This window comes from Rhinocladiella mackenziei (assembly GCF_000835555.1).
Source record: "Rhinocladiella mackenziei CBS 650.93 unplaced genomic scaffold supercont1.7, whole genome shotgun sequence".
Taxonomy (NCBI): domain Eukaryota; kingdom Fungi; phylum Ascomycota; class Eurotiomycetes; order Chaetothyriales; family Herpotrichiellaceae; genus Rhinocladiella; species Rhinocladiella mackenziei.
This window is the reverse complement of record NW_013550598.1, coordinates 1,205,877-1,224,789: the sequence shown is the minus strand read 5'-3', so window position 1 is coordinate 1,224,789 and position 18,913 is coordinate 1,205,877. Positions and strand designations below refer to the sequence as shown.

The 18,913-nt window shown below is 49.9% G+C and overlaps 6 protein-coding genes across 6 annotated transcripts; 2 read left to right on the top strand and 4 right to left on the bottom strand.

Moving 5' to 3' along the window:
* Positions 1 to 459: 459 nt before the first annotated feature.
* Positions 460 to 3,316, bottom strand: Z518_09256 (uncharacterized protein; the record flags this gene model as incomplete). The annotated part of the gene is made up of 4 exons (XM_013413212.1): positions 460 to 1,801; positions 1,862 to 2,199; positions 2,257 to 2,744; positions 2,797 to 3,316. 4 exons carry the CDS (start codon positions 3,314 to 3,316, stop codon positions 460 to 462), a joined length of 2,688 nt encoding a protein of 895 aa, XP_013268666.1.
* Positions 3,317 to 5,484: 2,168 nt separating this feature from the next.
* On the bottom strand, positions 5,485 to 6,252 carry Z518_09255 (uncharacterized protein; the record flags this gene model as incomplete). The annotated part of the gene is made up of 4 exons (XM_013413211.1): positions 5,485 to 5,588; positions 5,643 to 5,840; positions 5,895 to 6,014; positions 6,072 to 6,252. 4 exons carry the CDS (start codon positions 6,250 to 6,252, stop codon positions 5,485 to 5,487), a joined length of 603 nt encoding a protein of 200 aa, XP_013268665.1.
* A 620-nt stretch (positions 6,253 to 6,872) lies between these two features.
* Z518_09254 (uncharacterized protein) lies at positions 6,873 to 11,393 on the top strand (the record flags this gene model as incomplete). The annotated part of the gene is made up of 10 exons (XM_013413210.1): positions 6,873 to 6,927; positions 6,983 to 7,743; positions 7,800 to 8,007; positions 8,054 to 8,108; positions 8,156 to 8,544; positions 8,599 to 8,687; positions 8,739 to 9,276; positions 9,324 to 10,567; positions 10,626 to 10,788; positions 10,840 to 11,393. 10 exons carry the CDS (start codon positions 6,873 to 6,875, stop codon positions 11,391 to 11,393), a joined length of 4,056 nt encoding a protein of 1,351 aa, XP_013268664.1.
* Positions 11,394 to 13,248: 1,855 nt separating this feature from the next.
* Positions 13,249 to 15,310, bottom strand: Z518_09253 (uncharacterized protein; the record flags this gene model as incomplete). The annotated part of the gene is made up of 2 exons (XM_013413209.1): positions 13,249 to 13,477; positions 13,542 to 15,310. The coding sequence occupies 2 exons, from the start codon at positions 15,308 to 15,310 to the stop codon at positions 13,249 to 13,251; spliced, it is 1,998 nt and encodes a 665-aa protein (XP_013268663.1).
* An 867-nt stretch (positions 15,311 to 16,177) lies between these two features.
* Z518_09252 (uncharacterized protein) lies at positions 16,178 to 16,780 on the top strand (the record flags this gene model as incomplete). The annotated part of the gene is made up of 2 exons (XM_013413208.1): positions 16,178 to 16,310; positions 16,374 to 16,780. 2 exons carry the CDS (start codon positions 16,178 to 16,180, stop codon positions 16,778 to 16,780), a joined length of 540 nt encoding a protein of 179 aa, XP_013268662.1.
* A 1,014-nt stretch (positions 16,781 to 17,794) lies between these two features.
* Positions 17,795 to 18,322, bottom strand: Z518_09251 (uncharacterized protein; the record flags this gene model as incomplete). The annotated part of the gene is made up of 1 exon (XM_013413207.1): positions 17,795 to 18,322. One exon carries the CDS (start codon positions 18,320 to 18,322, stop codon positions 17,795 to 17,797), a length of 528 nt encoding a protein of 175 aa, XP_013268661.1.
* Between the last annotated feature and the right edge of the window lie 591 nt (positions 18,323 to 18,913).

Below are 18,913 nucleotides of genomic sequence, written 5' to 3'. Positions count from 1 at the left end.
ATCGCTACCGAAGTTCACAAATACCTTGGGCACCTTGAGGAATGGATGAACCCATCAAGTCAAGACTTTTTCGTGTTTTGCGACTGCAGAATAACCCCGCTGACGCCCTTATTGATAGGATTATCTCACTCGCCTCAAGCCCTTCCCCGAACACTATGTGGCCCTTATGTATGCCTGGACAATACCACCTGTACGAAACCCCCGTTGGCGCATTCATGTTTTCCAACAGGCTCGCCCAGACAGAAAGAAATGAATACACATAGCGATTGTGGTATCTCAAAACAACGCAAAAAGCAACTCGACAAAAATGACTCTTTCGATATTACCGTGGAGTCCATATATCAGAAAATCATCAACAGGTTGATCGGTCTGTTAACCCATGTACGTGTCGTCTCTCATGCGTGCATATGATATGAAACTGCTTGCCCATACCTCTCGTATGATGTCCAGGTGTCAATTTCAGTGTTGGACTGCATCTTGATATAATTTCACCTCCTCATTGAGAGCGGGGGTTCCAGGGAACTCCCCAGGCACGTGCAAGTCACCAATTGTGGCATGACTCTTGGTCCGTTCCGCAGGTCGAAGTGAATAATCTGCTGAAGTCTTCGGCCCCCCAGCATCAAACACACTGCCGTTCGTAACCCCGTAACCTGCGCTGGTGGGCACGGTCGACAACGTAGCAGTGTCCGTGGTTCCTGATGAAGTGGTATTTCCCACCGCCGAACTTAGAGCTGTAGTGGTTTCACTCATTGCGCGCGGACCAGTGGGTGCAGTAATGGTGGCAGTTGTTGCAACAGGGATCGGTGCAGATGATTCGCCCTGCTTTGGTATTGCTGGCTCGCCATCCATTTGGCGTCGGACCGTGTCAGCCATTGGTTGTTGCTGTTGCGGGTGGTTATGATGATGCATCGCGCCAGCTCCCAGTGCAGCTCCTCCGGCGCCTGCAGCAATCGGCGCCAACCACTCACCATATTGACTACCTGAATCGTGAGAAGTGGGAGCGGCGCGCGAGGGAAGGATATTTGGATGGTGACCAGGAGCGGATTGAGTGGTTGACTGCATGCCAGAAGTCATTCCAGGAGGTTGAGAGATGGCATTCTGTAGTTCCGTATGTTTTTCGGTCGCACGTGAGAAAGGCACCCCACTTCCAGGTAGGGAACCTGCGGCTGCTATAATGTCCCGGTCTCGGTCAGAACTCTCTCCACTAGAAGGGGAAAGCGGAGCTTGTAAGCCTCGCTGTACGTTGACATCCGATGGAAATCGCCCACCTGGTGCTGGTCGTTGTGGAGGACGCCATCCAGCTTCGGATCTGTTGTCCTCGATATCGTTCATGGCGGCAGCTCCTAACCCGCCGGCGCCCACCATTACAGCTCCGTCAGCCACCGAATTGCCTCGGACAGACTGTTCACCAGAAAACGCGACTTTGTCCGCCTCATCTTCTTCTAGTGCGCCGTCGGAGCTGATGATGCTTGCGGGTTTGAAACTGCCTCCAGAGAGTGATCGAGCATGTTGTCGTCGAACGAAATCATTTCTTTCTTCCCCTCGTTTCTCGGTCAGTTCTTTGATGTCATTGAACCATGCCAACATGGTATCATGGGATTCGGCACGGAATACCCAAGCATGTCCACGATGCATGGATCCAGTTTGTCGACCTTTGAGCATGAACTTGTGGGAAGAGGAGCCGAACTCGGAATGAGGTCCTAGTTTCTGCTCCGGGAGGTACAACGACATGACGGGCGACTGAAATGCGATACGATCGGCCGATTTAAATTCGTGGAGATGCGTGGGAGAAAGAATGTACCTGGGGAAGCGATCAGAGAATTTTTGGATCCGGCCACAACTGAATTTTGGCGTAACTTACCAACCCGGCGTATAATTTTTCAAATATTTACTCTTTCGCTCCAGCATGCCACTGCGGACTTCAATGGCTGCCGGGTGATCCTTGCCAGGATAGACGATATGGGAAGCCTGTCTGATTGGATTTCTCGGATCAACCATCTGGCTGTTGTTGGTGGTGAATTCCTCCCATTCGTGATCCTTCGCCATTGCGAGCGGGCCGTCCCTGAGCTTCTCGACCGTATCATAGGCGTCATCTGCTTCACGACGGAGGAATCCGGCAAGCACATTGTATGCTTTCTGAATCTCTCCAACAACAATGGACTCGAGTTCGCGGCCAGAAGCCTCCAGGTTGAGGTAAGCCTGAATCAATCAGTCTCGAGGGTCCAAACCGACAAAGTCACCAGCGAAATGTCCTACCCGGTGTAGATAGTTCTCCTCGTCAATCTGCTTTTCTATTTGCTTGTCGACCGCGACCTTGACCAGGAAAGGATCGCCTTTTCCACTGGTGGCTGCTGCATCATGATCGACCATGCCGAGTGATTCTTGGAGGGATCGAACCGCCTTTCTCGTGGCTTCTTGTTCCTTGTCTACCGAATTCTTAAAATCACCAGACAAGCTCTTGATCTCTTTGATCTTTTGCTGCAGGTCGCTACGAAGACCGGTCAGCTGGATAATGACTTCGTTTTCCAGATCTCGAGCTTTATTGGCTTCATTGAGAGCCTGTTTGTGGAAATCTCGTAGGATCGACGCAGCGTCACCGATTCCACCCGAGGTCAGAAAGTTGGAAGGAATCGTCGTATTGTTGATAACGTTCGACGTTGATAGGAGAGCTTTGGAGCGAGTTTCGTACGTTTTGTGGAGGTCACGGAAATAATTGATTAGGTCCTTCAGCACTTTGCGCCAGGCTATCGAGACATTAGCTGAATGAGCGCGAGATCGCATCATCTGCAAACTCACCCTGGAATCGATTGGCGAGGAGTTCGGTCGGACTTCCAGAGGTGGGAACCGGACAATAGAAGGCGCTGTTGGTTTCTTCAGTTTCACCGTACTTTTCCTTCTCCCCCAGTTGCAAGCTTCGTACTGATCCAGCATAGCTGCTTCTTTTGCTGGGAGTTCTTTTCAAACTTGCGCTCTTGTGCAGAGACCCTTTCTTCTTTAATGTGCCGCCCCTGGAGGGAAGTAATGTTTGCGACCCTTGTGACATGTGCGAATCCGTTCGAGGAAGCTCTGGAGTCTCATGGCTCGTGCCCGCGACTTCATCGCGCAATTCGGCAGCCTGCGACAGGGCCGATATCTCCTGCGGGGCGCCTTGGGATTGATCGAGGTGTGATATAGCCCCGGTGTGGTGTGTGCCGACGTAGGAAACGGGTCGGGAAGATGGTCGGGCGCTCGTTGGCCGGAGAGAGTGTACTGAAGGATCCGGAATGCCCGGCAGGGAGCCGTGAATAGGTGAAATGGGAGTCATCGGTCTCGACATGATGGTGAGATGTAGACAAGACCGTGCAAGCTTGGTGACGAAGCTATTCGGTTATACCGGAGGGTTGGGCTCGGAAGCTATGTCGTAGAGACCATTTTGCTGCAAAGGGACTGACCGTGAGTGTGGGCACAGTTTCGGCATGCAGGGAATGAACCCGGCCTGGAGAGAATGAGAGGGAAATGTGAATGGGAGTTGAGCAAGGGAGCCAAAACGAGAGAATTGAGACTGAGGTACAAGGGAAATGAGATGCGATGGGGGAGGAGTGGGAAAGTGGATGACGTCGGTTCCAAGAAGGGCTGTGTTGTGAGGCGGTTGGTAGTGGGCGGCGAGAGGGTTTAGGTGTTCAAGCCTGGCGGTAGGGGAAAATGCTACTTCTGATGTAGGTCGCTGGTGGTGTTTGGGGCGGTGACTTATTGCAAGCGCAGTTGCCGGTGGAGCGGGGGAGTTGGATAATCAGTTTGCTGGAGATTGAGAATTGATGATGCTCGCATTCTGGATCTTGATGAGCCAGCTGTTTACTAGGTGCCCAGGTGGGTGCTAGGACCCTTCCCGCCGCATGAGTGGAGTGACAATGAACACAATTGTGCTAGTCTGACAGAACCATTAGAGCACTCTTGGAGGATATCCTGTGGTATTTTCACGTCAGACCAAGGGTTTTTTTTCCCCTGGCCAGAGTTTGCCGAGGATCAGTTGTCCAGGGGGTGTTGTAAACAGCACAATTCGCTCCTCGTGCTTTTTGATGATTGTAGGCTCAGCTGCCTCCCCAACTTCAAATCCCAGGCAGAGGTGTCTTCCTCTTTCCTGTTCCCAGATTAAGTATCTAGGTATGGAATAGAGAGCACTAAGGAGTATACATATTGCTCGCCACAAAGCCGCGGCCACTACAGCATCAATGGAGTCGCTAACAAAACTTACCACCATTTCCTACTAGTTTGGCTCCAAAAAAGATGGGGATTTCAAGCCCCAGCCCGTGGTGCTCCGTGGCCTCTACGAGTAAAAGCACATCGTCGGTCGTCTGCGATCGACCAACACTCCATCTCAGTCAGCCATTAGAAAGCTGCATCTGACGAGATGGCCTGTGTCTGATTTTCTTTCTTTGGGCGCTGGTCGAATTGCTCTTTTTACATGTGGGTGGTGAAAAATTGAGATCATTATGAACCTTTTCTTTTAATTTTCCAACAGAAACGCCAACCCGTCAAAGCCGCTTGATGATCAGATCGGGGGGTCAAAGACGTTCCCCATGCATAACTCGATCTTTGCACCACTAGAGAAGGCAGGGTCATCTACAGATGGCAAAACGTCATGGCTTGCAGAACAAGACCATCCAGCACTTGATTATTATTCTTCGACTCACATGCAGAAGACCCCGTACCCTACGAACCGAACCCATCACTCCATGGTCACATCTCCGCTCCTCTTTGGTTACTGGTTGTCAAAAAAAACAAAAAAATCTGGATTGCATTGCTTACTGACAAACATGCGTCGCTGGCCTCATCACCCTATCCCGCACCAGGTCGCTAGGTGTGGCCCCCTGCTACCGAACTAAGTTTGATTCGAGTTCGTGGCAAAAGGACTAGCACATGCCACTGCTATAGGACAACCTTGGCCTGCCGTTCAGGCCGAGCCTGAAGAAAGCCACTCTTGGACTCAGAAAAGAAGCTCTCCCACTTCCCGCGGCCACAAAGCCTGCGAAACACTTGGTTTGACCATATAGTTGACGCGTGACCTTTCCATCGATGGCTATTCTAAACTCGGTGGTCTGTGGTACACTCTTGGGATGGTGTCGTCGGCTCTCTCTGATCGGTGGTCTGAGAGATATAGAACAGGGAACAATGCAGTCACTCGATTATTTCAATCTGACCCTCGGCAAACCCGGAACATACCTGAGGGAGAATACTTGGGCTCAAAGGACGTCAGTTGCGTGATTCTATTGGCACGTCATTTGGTATTGAATACGTAGACTGAACAGCCAACTTGGATTTGCTAGAAGCTTCATTTATTTTCCCCTAGGTAACTCATTCGTCCGGTTGAAAGTATCGCCCTATTTCTCCCTTGTCTATTCTTAACCGCACAGACCGCCAAAAGGGCCAGGTGGTCGTGGCTTGTCGACTGGTTCTTTTCTCCGAGAAATGGGATGAGTATTGGCAAAGACCCGTCTTGAATCATGCTCACGACGCTGAAGTTCCCTTGTAATATGGCTCCTGGATTTCGATACCATACTTTTCTTTGATTCTTTGCTTCCGTCTCTCTTCATATCCTGGTCCGTATATCCCTATTCAGACAGATTAGCCAACAGGTCCAAGACCACATCCCAGCTTCATCTTACCTCGTCCTTCTCCGAGTTCATTGATGACCTCATTGATAGGTCTTCGATATCGAGCCTTGGCCTCCTCTTTATATGCAGTCCGGTCAGGTTGAGGTACGCTATCGGCGGATTCGAACATGGAGCCGCCTGTATAGCTAACTGCGGCAGCAGCTACACCGAGAGCAAATGCGCCTCCCAGTGTCGATGTCATTGATCGCTCTGTATTTGGTCAATTGATGCAAGCTACTCCTTGACGATTCTTTTTGGGCGTACTGGCAAGTCCCACGATGGCGCCAGCGCAGGCGCCGCCGATTCCATCGTTTATGAAATCTCTCGTCTCTCGTAGATTTGCAGAAACCGATCTCGTAAATTGGAACGTTCCACCCGTGGCCGCTGGAAATTGTCAGAATGCTCATCCTGTTGAGGCGCTGTAACGGATCCAAGCCATACTGAAGAAACCAATGGTACGGCCAAACCGTGAAAAAACACCAAAGGCCCCAATGTTCTCCTTCGCTACAGTATTTTGCACCGCAGCTAGAAACAGACCAGCTGCACCAGTGAGCAAAGCTGCACGTGTTGAAGCTGCCAGAGCATCTTGAGGTTGATATGTTGTTTCCTCCCGTTCCGCCATTCTTGTTTCTGCTCTTCGGGCTTTTCAAAACGAATGACAATAGAATCACGTCATTAGTAGCCGATGGAGGAGAGGATCGACTTCGCAGAAGGTATGGATATGGGAGTGATGCTGTGTTGGTCTCGTTTGGTGGGAAGATAATCTTCAAAGCTTGAGGTTCGAATTGACATTTCTCTGGTTATCCGTTTTCCTGCGCCGCCGTAGCCACCGAGCTTTTTCTAATGACGGGTCTCTCACTGGGGGGATACCTCGAATTCTGCGACAACGCAGGCGGCCATCTACTTGCGCTGCCCGTGAGCAGCTTCTTGTCCATAAGGGTGGCAATATCTTTGGAACTTCTTGGTCATCTAGCTGCACATATGCTTCCGACTCTCTCTAAGGCTTGCCCCGTCACTTTTCTGTCCCGTGGGCTGCGCCGGTCACAGTCTTGGGAAAGCCTGGCCATCTGTTTCGTTCCTCTTCCTCAGGCCCATCCACTTCAGTAGAACATTCAATCCCATCTCGAGCATTCGCATAATCCTAGACCATAGACCATCTCCTTCGATCTCTGCGTCCTACCCAGCTACTTCACCTTCACTGCTGGCTCGCGGAGCCAGTAGTCCACTCCCAAACCGTCTTGCATGGCCGGCGTGCGAGGTAACATACGGTCCTTCATTGCGCCGATCAAAGGATCTGGTGTGTATCGAAGAAAAAGAAATCGAGGAGAATCTATAATAATGGGAATTGGCAGGTCGAACTGCTCCGGTCCTCCTTCAGGACCTGACGCTTTATGAGCCATGGCATCACTCGCAAAACGCTCCTAACCTGCTAGCTGACTCTCCGCTCAACTTCGTGCATGCGCAACATTTGGCGGACCTGATACCTCTTGAGACTTGCAGACACAAGTTTGGATTGAAAACGAAACAATCGAGGCTTCCTGTGTTGGACGAGAGACCTGGACCTCAGACCATATGGACTGTGGCAGCATTCTGTCAAGTATGTCGCGTGCATCTCCATGTCAAGGTTGACTACACCATCAAATTCGATGAAGCGCCATGTCCAAACGCTGAGCATCCCTTACACCACCTGGTGAGGTCGGAGTTTCAGGAACCTTTGGAGAGAAATGCATGGAGATGCCAAAATCCAAATTCGCAAGACGAAATCTATACCTACAAATGCTCTTCCCAAACCTGCGCCGCAACAGTCACGGTGCGTCTGAGTCCTCCGGTCCTCCGTGCGAGTGATGTCTCCACTTTGGTAGATCCGGACTTGCTTCGCCAAAGAACAGAAGAGGCTTTTCGGGAGAGGGAAGGCCACACGGAGGGAATGAAACATCCTGGGCCCGTCGATGTATTGAGTGACCTTCGAGCCTACATAAAAAACGCATGGAAGGCGCAGGACGATGCGAAATATCGATCGATCAATTTGGGAAACAGAAGATTCATTGTTCGATTTGGACCAGATGGGATCGCTTGCAAGGACGTGCTGGAGCATCTCGGATTTGTTCTCGTGGTGAGTGAAGACAATCCTCAGTGAGCTGGATGGCAAATAATGACGGCTTTTATCAGCCCGGGGATCGCTGGAAAGTTCCAGAGCCAGATATGGATGATCATCAACCGTTTCAAAGTCCTGTGAACATCTTGTTAGACAACGCTGAGCACGAGCTGGTGGTGCTCCTTCTTTCCCGGCCTTACGAGGAACGACAGCAGTTGCAAGATGTCTCCCCCCCTGTACCTGCTGACAGAGAACTCTCTCGTGCCCTTGGCTGTCAAGATTGTGAGTGACTCGGGTCTATGTGGCTGGAAGTTTCTGATTGTTGCAGATGATACCCATCCCTCTGGCAGAACTACAAAGCTTCCACCGGAAATGAGACCTGCGTAATAATTCCATCCTTGTACGCAAGGACCAGCTGACCCTCAGATAGATCTTTCACTGCTCTCGGATGTCCTATGGACCTTTCTGATCCACTGGTTGCAAAGGCATACCACTGGCAAGTCGAAACGGATCCTGGAAATGCACCGATATACCTGACCCATCTCCAATACATTGCGGCTCAGCGTCAAAGCGAAACTCTTGAAACTGAAGTAGCTCTGGAGAGTTCACAAGGCCGATTTGACGCAGAGACTTTAAACCGAGCGTACAGAGTTTTCCAACTAGGGGGACGAGAGGGTGCTTTAAATGATGAGGATGTCATTGGCTCTTTCACAGCCACGTTAGCCGACTCTCCGAATCATGAACATGAACTGAGAGAATACCTGCGCATCATCGGTGTGCATCGCAACAGCCGTCGAATCCTGGACACTGCGAAAAACAGTGAGCAACTGTTACTCCTCATCAGAACGCCGTATACTGACGCGTCGCGCACAGTTATCGACACCTACGAAGATGCTCTTTCATTTCTGGGGGCATGTCAAACAACAGAGGATGAGCAAATTCAGGCACTGTTTGCTGTCAAGGTTTGTGTCACCCTCCGCACTTTCGATACCGTCTTCTAAATTCCCCCTTAGATGACCGACAATAAGGCAATGGAGGATCAAGCCGCTCAAGCAGTGCGCAAGATTGCTCAACATCGCCAGAGCCTCTTTCTCTCCAACTGGATTAATTCTGGCTTTTCGACCGAATCGCAGATGGAACCTGCCGAAGGCTATCAAGCTCTCCAGATCCAGAACCGAGAGATCGAGGATGAGATGATCATGCTTCAATACAATATGGCTGTAGAGGAAAACCCCGGTAGCGTCGAGTATTACAACAAAGCGCTCGCCGCCATTGCAAATGGGCGCGGAAGTTCAGCCTTGTTAGACCATCTTCACAGTCGGACCCCGCAAGCCCCTCAAGGAACACTCGAGGAACCCGTTGGACTTGAAAATATTGGAAACACCTGCTATCTGAATAGCCTGTTGCAGTTTCTCTTCACTGTGACTGAAGTCCGACATCTCGTCCTTGATTTTGATGATTACAAAATGAGCCTGGACGAGAGAAGCATGGAGCAGAAACGTGTCGGACAGCGAAAGGTTAGTGTCAAGGAGGTCCAGACGGCTCAAAAGTGTAAGTGCTCTCTTCGAGTTGATGTTGCTCACCTCTGATTTGGCCAGTCGTCGCCGCCCTTGCCGGGCTATTTAGTGGCATGATCGAAACACCGCAGTCCTCAATCAGACCTGATCAGGAACTTGCACGACTAACACTAGAAACCGAGAGCGTTAAGGAAAAGATGCGCCGAAGATCCACTCTCAAGAGTGATCGACCTAGCTTGGGTCAAATTGACAACCTCCCTCTGCTGGGTCCTTTGACCATGGCCGAGTATGAGAGGAATGGAATGATCGATAACGCCATTCTGCAATCTCCTACCGATGTTGATCAGGCTTTTGGCACTCTCGTCGAAGATAGCGTGGTAAAGAACGAGACAGATGGTGTAAAAGAGAATGCAACCGATGACGACCACGACATCGACGACACCACGATGGCTGACAACTCCAGCGAAGCCACATTGGTGTCTAAGCCTGACAGTGAACAAGGCTTACCAGAAGGCGCAAGCAAAGAAGAGCAGCTAGCGACTCTAGAAAACAAAGAGAATTTGTCCCCTCATAAAGCTGCGACGTCTCCGAAAGCGACTTCTGGACAGACTGCTGAGCCCCTTGTCCCAACGTCACCATCAAAATTGAATCCACAGACTAGAGCATTGCCTTCGGCAACCGCACCAGCCGAAAATGATGGGAAGACAGAGCCCGTGAAGTACCAACCGCCTCCAGGAAAACCACCTCCGGTACCGCCAAGGAAACCCATTCCGAACACCACGGCAACACTAGAAGAATATGCTCGTCAGCAAGACGTTACTGAAGTCATGAATCATTGTATCCTTCAGCTCTCCTGTGCCATGCGCCCTACTGGATTTGACAAATCTGGAGAACAGCGTGATGAGGTGCATGACCTCTTCTTCGGACAACAGACCATCCACACTCAACCACAAAAAGCAGAGCCGCAACCGGTACCATTTCTCAACATCATCACCCGCGTCTACCAACAACCAATCGACGTATATGCTGCAATCGACAACGAATTCGACATACAAGATGCACTGGATGGGACCAGGGCGTATACCTCTGTTTCACGTCTTCCACCAGTTTTGAGCATTGCTCTTGACCGTGTGTCATGGAACCAAGAGGCAAAAAGCCAGGAGAAACTCAATCATCACGTTGAAGTGCCAGAAACAATCTTCATGGATCGATATCTTGAGAGTGCCAGTGATTCCGAACTAATGCAACGTCGCCAGCAGACCTGGGAGATCAAGAAAGAGCTAGCAGCACTCTCCACCCGGAGAGCTCTTCTAGAAGAGACACATGTATGACAGTATCTTCCAAACGCCTGTCAAATCCGCAGCAGCTGACACACGTGTTCAGGGGCAATCGAAGGATCTCCCAGGGCTTCTAGATGATGCGAAAGTTGCTTTGGAGTATTTAGCTGAAGTCCCGGGCGACTCGATATTGGGGGATCTCAATGTCAACCCCAATACCATTGCTGCGCTTGGACAAATGGCCGAAAATGCGCGATCGGAACTCGAAGGTTCGTTAGACCGCGCAGAAGGAACGTGAGACATACTCATCTTTTGCGCAGAAATCAGAACTCGAATGGATCACCTAAGTCAACAAGTTAAGGAAGCATTTGTTGATATGCGCAAACACCCCTATCGCTTACATGCTGCCTTCTTTCACCGCGGAAGTGCCGGAGGAGGCCATTATTGGGTCTACATTTTCGATCACAAGAAGGAAGTCTGGAGGAAATATAACGACGACCGCGTAACAGTCGTGCACAATCGAAATGAGATCTTTGGCAAACCTACTCAAGATAGCTGGGGACCTCCCCCCAACCCGTACCTGCTGATCTACATCCAAGCAGACCGCATTGACGAACTGGCCCAGACAGTTAAGAGAGAAATCAACTATCCACCACCTGACGCGCCGCCCCCAATCCCAGCGCGGAATCCCCCCGGACAGCCCCAAGGAGATGTGGAAATGATAGAATACGTCAACGGCGGTGAGCAGGCCCAAGACCCTGACCCAAATCCTTATGAAATAGATATCGTCCATCCGCCAACCCATCCGAGGGTGCAGAAGGAAGGCGATTGGGACGACAGTCAGCTGATCGCCGATAGGGGAATCAATTGGTGATGAAGAGGCTTGTTTGAGGTTGGAGCCTTTGATTTGAGCGCAATGCAAACGAAACAGTGAATGATGAAGGCAAAGCGCACGAACTTAAAGACAGATATCTATCCATCTACCTGGTTACCCATATGCAGATTCCTTTCTTCTTTTGCTCGAGAGCTCGAAACATGCATGCATGGCCAGGATGGAAGGGAGGGGGTTCGATTGGGATTTTTTCAGGCACACAGTCCTGCCGAGAATTGGGTTTTCTTCAAACACTTGTTAAGAATCTCTGCATCAGTCGGGTGAATCTGATCCAATCCAATCACTGCAGGGGCTTGAGGTGAACTTTCTGTACGCGAGAGAAAAAGAAATACGATACGGCTTGAATTTTCCTTATTTCCTCTCTTCTGTCTTTCCTCCTTTCAATCGGGGACTGGGGCAATCTTACTGTAACGTTGACATTTAGTGTTAGAAAAAGAGAAGGCGCGCATGAGATGGAACGGGATAGGCATAGGCGGACGTTCTCATGTACAAATTCGATGTGTCCAAGAGGAAGAAAATTCGGACCCAAGTTCTGTTCAATTGTAGTTCTGAATTGAAATCTGGTCTTGATAACTCTCAAGAACATAGCTCAACATGTTTCGTCTACTTTTTTTTCAGAACCCAGGACTAACCTTGCAGCTCTGAACCGCTCGAGCCTTGGAGAAACCCATATTCCGCCAGTGGTAGAAGTTGGTACCCATGCCGTTCATAAATTATGAAATAAGTCGTAAAGCCCACAGCACAGAAGAGTTTGGCGCTCCTAACTAAGGATCTCAGCCTGAAAAATCATTTGGCGTAAAGTAAGGCAAAGCAAGGTTTGGGGGCTGTTCATCCGTAATGCTTCGTGGCTCATTTCAGCCTTCTATGCGGCCACACAGTTCGAGAGGACATTCAATGATCCGAGTTGATCTGACCACACAGACTTTGCTTAATCGACGCCCTTGTACGGAGTTTCAATTCTCAAGAGGGCGTTATCATCATCCCATTCTATGTCGCATCAGTCCTCTTCGGCAATCGGCCGCTTGACATCCTCAGAAGCATCCTCTCTTGTAGCGAACACTCTAAGCATCACTATATGCGATCACAGCTGTCAAATAAGCCTTGAGCCAGGGATATTTCTTGTGAATGACGTCGTGGAAGCTTTTGGGAAACAGCTGAGACACTGCCGGACAAAGTTGTATACCATTCCTATACTGAAGCAATTTCCTTCCGAGTAACCGGTGTTGGCTTCTCATGGTCTGAAACGTCGACAAACCTAGCACAGGAAGGATGCCAGCTTTGAAGACATTGCGTTCAACGAGGGAAACGAGCTCACCCTTGTGGGCTGTATTGTGGGATGAGGGGGTCCCACCTCTTCGGTTCGTTTCATATTAATATCTTCGAGATACATGACGAAAGGGAAGGTGGTGGGCATTGACAAGTCGACCATGGCGTCTTCGCAGGACTAAGATTTGGCTTTCTTCCGAATCAGAGGTCCGCCCCGAGTTTCAACTTCCCCCTGACTGTTTGAACGGTGGCAATTCTGACTCGGTCCCTCTCTCTTGATCTGCGTGCAAAAACACGTTTTGGACGCTCTGGAATCCTGTCCCATATCATGCATGGTAGATTGATTGTCTTCATTGCCTCCTTTCGTCAGCTCAACAACGTTTGCGAAAAATAATGCAGGAAGTGGTCCAGGCAGGCCATCCGTCTTCGTGAGTCTCTTATTGGCCGATTCCAGCGACAATTTCGATTCCCACCAGGTCTAAACAGCCATTGTTCTTTTTTTTTCAGTGATTTGTCGGTGTCTCTGATTTGGCGGCTTTGCATGATCAATAATAAAGTGCCTAAAGAGAAGTCACACTCGGATGAATTTGTAATATCGTAGATGATGACTGCCGACCTTCCTGTCACGTCCCAGATGGAACGATTTTCGCTGGTCGCTGATCGGTGAAACGTAACCTTGGAGGACCTCCTTCGGAATCCGAGCGACGTCAGTCAGTATAACTGCTGGCGTTCCGTTGATACTAGGTGAAGAAGAATCGCCGCCGCCAGGCTTCGTAGCATCTGCAGATTGTTGTTGCTCGCTAAGAACTCCTCGTCAGCTTGATCAGCGCAAAGAATAAAAAGTCCAATCTTTTCAAGGCTCACGCTCGATTTGTATTAGCATTTGCCTTGCCCTTCTTGGACTTTTTCTTCTTGGACCCAGCTGAATTCGTTTGATTTGAAGTTGCGTTGGATTGTTGTGGACGCGGGGGTGCAGAAGAATCCGTAGAAGCATTTTGAATCGAGAGATTGTCTGATCCTCGTCTAACAGGTAATTGAATAGTTATATCTTGCTTGAGATACGCAGAGCCAGCACCACCTCGGAAAGCAGTGGGAGTGTTGCCAGATGCTGGTCGATAATCGTCACGAGGTCGTGGAGAAGGAGATCGTCTCCGGCCAGGCCTATAACCATCGAAACCTCGTGGTGATCGAGAACGCCTCCTGAAGTCGTCACTCTCCGCTCTCTGACCACCTCCCAGCTGGGGAGAGCGAGATCTAGATCTGTAATGGCCAAAAGAATCGGTCGCATACCAGTTGTTCGCAGTGCGGCCCGGACGATCATATCTTGACCCGTTAATTGGTGGACTAGGCATACGGTGGGCATGGCGGAAAGTGAATCCACCTCGTTTTGCACTGTCATGATTCTGGACTCGCGGCCTGAGGAATTCCTCATCACTGTCACTGTCTGATCGAAGACTGTAACGAGAACGACGGGCATTATGAACACCCGCCCGTCCTCTTATGCGCAGGCCTTCTGGTCGCATTCCACGGTTCTCAGCTCGCTTCTCCCTTTCCCGAGTGCTGGGCTCGAGGGTCAGATTGGTGATCTGCCCAGGTGCAAATGATTGTAATGACCATCTAAAAGCAGCATCTCGATCCGCACTTGGGCAATCACCCACAAGATGGGATTTGCTAGCACAAACGCAACAAGAAATCCAGAGCCTGACTGGGCCACTATTGACATTGAGTTCAGCAGGGAAAAATCGATGCGGACACGCATCCTCTAAATGCTTCAATGATCCACAGAGATCACAGGGGACAGTGGTCACCCCGAGATTAGCTGTACATGATTCAGCCGTGTGTCCTCTTTCACGGCACTTTGCGCATCGGCGAATTTTGGGGCAGAGTCTGCTGGAATGCTGGCCAACCGCTGCACAATATTGACAAGTTTTCTCCGGACAAAGTTGTTCAGTATGATCCGCCCGCAGACAGGCCAGGCAGACGGCCGGACGACTGAGATCAATTTGATCACGATCAACATCAAACAGAGCATACTTCAGCTGGAGATCCAAGTCATCTGGACTCAAGTCAGCCAACCGTAAGCCAGAATAGCCTGTAGTGTTGGCGTGTGTTGCAGGGATAGAAAGGGAATTCGGAATGGCGTTGGCAATGTGGTTGAGGTCGGCCCCTAGTTGCATGTGAGCGTCTTGACCGGTATGAGATGGGGTGTTGGTGGTTTCTCTTGCAGCCGGGTGAGGTTCACTAGCTCCCTCTTGGTTCTCAGAAATCTCTCCCTCTTCGGCATCAATGGCCATCTCTTCAGAATATTCGTCGTGTGTAGCGCTGTCAACATTGATCACCACGTCTCCACCCTCGGATGATTCCTCATCATCTGAAATTCCGATGGCATCATCTGCTGATGCACCCGGAGTTGAAACAGCATTGGAAGAGCTCGTAGGATCGTTTTCCCCGACTTGGGTATCAGGGACAAGTACAGGTCCAGGTTTTACAAAGCCTGTGGCTAGGCGATTGTTGCCCAAGCTTTGCGAGGCAGTAGACATAGTACTGGGAGGGTGCTGGTTAAATGATGACGCCGAAAATTCTGGGTCATAAGGATTATAGGTCTCATCGGATTTTGAGGTTTTGTTGCCCATCGTTGCGGGATCACCTAAAGCTTGAACTGAAGAGCGAGAAGGCGAGCGTTTCACGCCGATGGCAGCGGCTCTCGACTCACTGTCTTCGTCATCATAATCTGGCACTTGAGAAGATGTAGTGTGGTGTTCACCCGAGCATTCGGGGAGTACCCAGATACGTTCTACGCGACTGCGATAGACATGTACCGGGCATAAAGGAAGCCAAGACGCGCACAAACCCACACTAAGTAAGCAGGTGCGCCGACTGACTAACTCACTGAGTGCTGGACTAGCGATGCTAAGCTTGGTGGAAGCCTGTCAGGCACTATTGATCGTGTGCACGGTGCCTCATTATTAGGCCGAAAGGCCTCGGAGGATGTACCTCAAAGCCCGTCTTTGTCGACAAGCGCCTCTCTCGAATCCCCTTCCCCATCGACTTTTCCGTTCCTCGACTCGCCTGGATTACATTATTTGGGATTTGAGACTGATCCATTCCGAACACCGTGTGTCTCACTGCATTCTCGTGCCGTTCGGGATATCCTGTACACCTCTTTATAGCTCCCGGAGTCTCCTACCTGGTCTGAATCTTTTGTTGTCACCTAATAACAAACTCCGGACCTGTTTCAGACGTCACTGATCCAACGCGAAACCTTCCGCCATTTGACTCTTTGTACACAACTCTTCGGGTACGTTGTTATGCCGCTCCGCCGGACAAAGCAAACTGACGTGCTGACTGCTCGGGGGCCCCTTCAGACTCGAATATCTCTCATACCTTCTCGACATCTCACCCCCAGCATTTCCATGACCTCCCAAACCACCCTCCACCGAACCATCTCGTTTCAAGCCGATGCCAGACTTGCACCCCCAGCCTCTTCCTATGATCCAGTCATGAGCTCCCGGAAAAGTGGACGAAGGAGAAGATCAAGCAGTATCATCTATCAGGAACCGCCGGAGTCATTAGAACAGATCAGTGATCAGTTGGCGCTTCCCAATCTGAACTCACAATGGGTCAATGCAAAAGGTGGGATTGAGACCATAGCCTCGCGTACGAGATGCCAGACGAGATACTAATCCCCTTCCGCAGGAGCATGGACGATACACCCTGTCCTGATCATCGGCCTCAAGATCCTCTTTGACATAATCCCTGGCGTAACGCAAGAAATATCTTGGACGCTTACCAACATCACCTATATGGCCGGCTCATATCTAATGTTCCACTGGGTTCGTGGTGTCCCGTTCGAATTCAACGCCGGCGCATATGACAACCTCAACATGTGGGAACAAATCGACAATGGCGACCAGTATACACCGGCGAAAAAATTCCTCCTAACGGTCCCTATCGTCCTCTTCCTGCTCAGCACACACTACACGCACTACGACTTTACGTACTTTACCGTCAATTTCATGGCCCTCATGGCCGTTGTGATACCCAAGCTCCCCCAACTCCACCGCGTCAGAATCGGTTTCTTCTCAGATCCTCCAGATGAGTAAACGTCTAGGAGCAAATACCTTCCAGTTCCTTTCCAGCCAGAACCAAAAACGAGTTTCCCAGCGGACGCGAGTTAAGATTCTCTTCCTGTCTTCCTTTTTTGGCTTCTAACAATGTGTTTTTTCTTACCTTTCATCTTTTCTGGGGTAGAAGAAGGAAGAAGATTTCAACCATGTCGGAACAGAACGCCGGAGACACAGGCACAACCGGGATTAGAAAGAGAAAATACCCCCAAGAGAACTCGGTTAGCGAAAGCGGCTCGGGGACAAAATTACTGGTGAGGGAGGCAGGAAAATACCAAAAGTGAAATGGAAAAGGAAATGGAAAATGGTGACAGGGTGCGTGGAATATGGAAGGTCCCAACTTTTATTTTTCAAAGCCGTTGCCATGGACTATGAATCTGATATTCAATTCAGTCCAATTCCAATCCATCCGTACTCGATTGCTGTCCTGCTTCGTCTCTATTGCCGAGCTCACGAGGTCTTCCTTATCCATATTCTCAAGTCACGCTGTTGTGACGGACACTGCATCTGTGTGCAACTAAACTCGCATCAGCTCTGCTCATGTGAATTTGAGACGTACATATGATTCAGTTCTGTCCAGTATCGGCGCGTTGACCAAACACCGCTATTTTGCAGGATCAGGTCGCGTGACTCTCCAGCGACGAGACAAGATCCCCTAGCGCCTTCGCCTTCACTTTCGCCTTCACCAGGCTCGAGAACGCTAAGGGCGTTCAACAAGAAGGAGAACAAAACCAAGGATTTGAGTCGACGCGAACAAAGGTCGATAATGGACAAGCAAAACAAGACCTTCGGGCGTTCCGACTCAATCACACACAGTCTCGTTCTCCAACAACGCCTCGTTTCCATTTTTCAATACCATGCTTGCGCTCACAGGCTCGCCAGTGTTATAAATCGAAAATGACACAGACTGGGTTTGCGAATCGGCGTTCCACATTCAGGTATCGATACAAAAACGTGCTTGCATTCTCTGTTGATAACTCTTCATCTGTCTTATCAAACATCCAGCGTTCCGTCTCTGAGGAGCTTGTGTCCTGTCTGACCATGATGCGCTCCAACACTGGCATTAGAGTGCAGGCCGTCGAACATCCCCACAATTCGAGCAACCACCAATGTATCCTTATTTACTCTGCTATTGGGATGCAACTCTTTGATGAACTCGAGCAATTTGGGAAAGGCACAGTCAAGACACTTTCGCAGGTCTACAGCGGTTAGAAGGACACTCAAACGCCCTGGAATGCCAAGTTCGACACTTATTCCTCCGTTGTCTCCTTTCTTGCACCAGCACCAGATTTCGAGGTCGCCATTATCACTGCTATTGGAGCCTCTCTCTTCGATGGTTTCTTTCAGTCTATTCAAGAGGATGAGATAACAGTCTTTGTCCTTTTCAGCTTTCAATCGCTGAAGAGACGATTTTCGAATAGGTTTAATGGAAGCAGGATGTTTTTCAGTTTCCAAGGGGGAGTTGTCAATGGGACTGTGCTGCTCATAGCTAGATGGTACTGCACCTTCATGTTCTGGCATGGCGCACATGCCGTATCTACCGGGGGATCGGATAACTCTTTCTGAACGTCTCACGAAGTGAACGTTGAAGGGGCAATGTCACTTCTTGTTCACGGAATCTGCGAGACATTTTCGACTGTGTTTTGGGGCGCGGCGACAAGGGAAGTGGACTGAAGCAACAGCGGTAGTAGGAAGCCATGGGAAATTAGTGCAGAAAAGTCGCAATAATACGATCAATGCGCATTGCTGTGAGTTTCATCACGAGGCTGTCTTGAATTACTAGAATAAATACTCAAGTTCAACGAGAAAAAGCCAAACCTCACAAGCAGGCCCCCCCCCCCCAAGTTATCCAGCAATCTTCATGTACTAGACATGCAGTGGCCCTTGTATAAGCGAGAAATGTGCATTTGTCGAATGAAAAATCTAGCGAATCGCGTGCAGGGTCTATGCAATGAATCGCCGTGCCGGTAGACAGCCAAGACTAGTCAAAACCGAATCTTTTTTGAACGTGTACATTTCTTTGCTCGATGATACCTTTTCAGACTTACTACTTGCTTGAAGGAGTATTGACAATTGCTGCAGCTGCAGCAGCAATAAAGGTCTAGGGGAAGT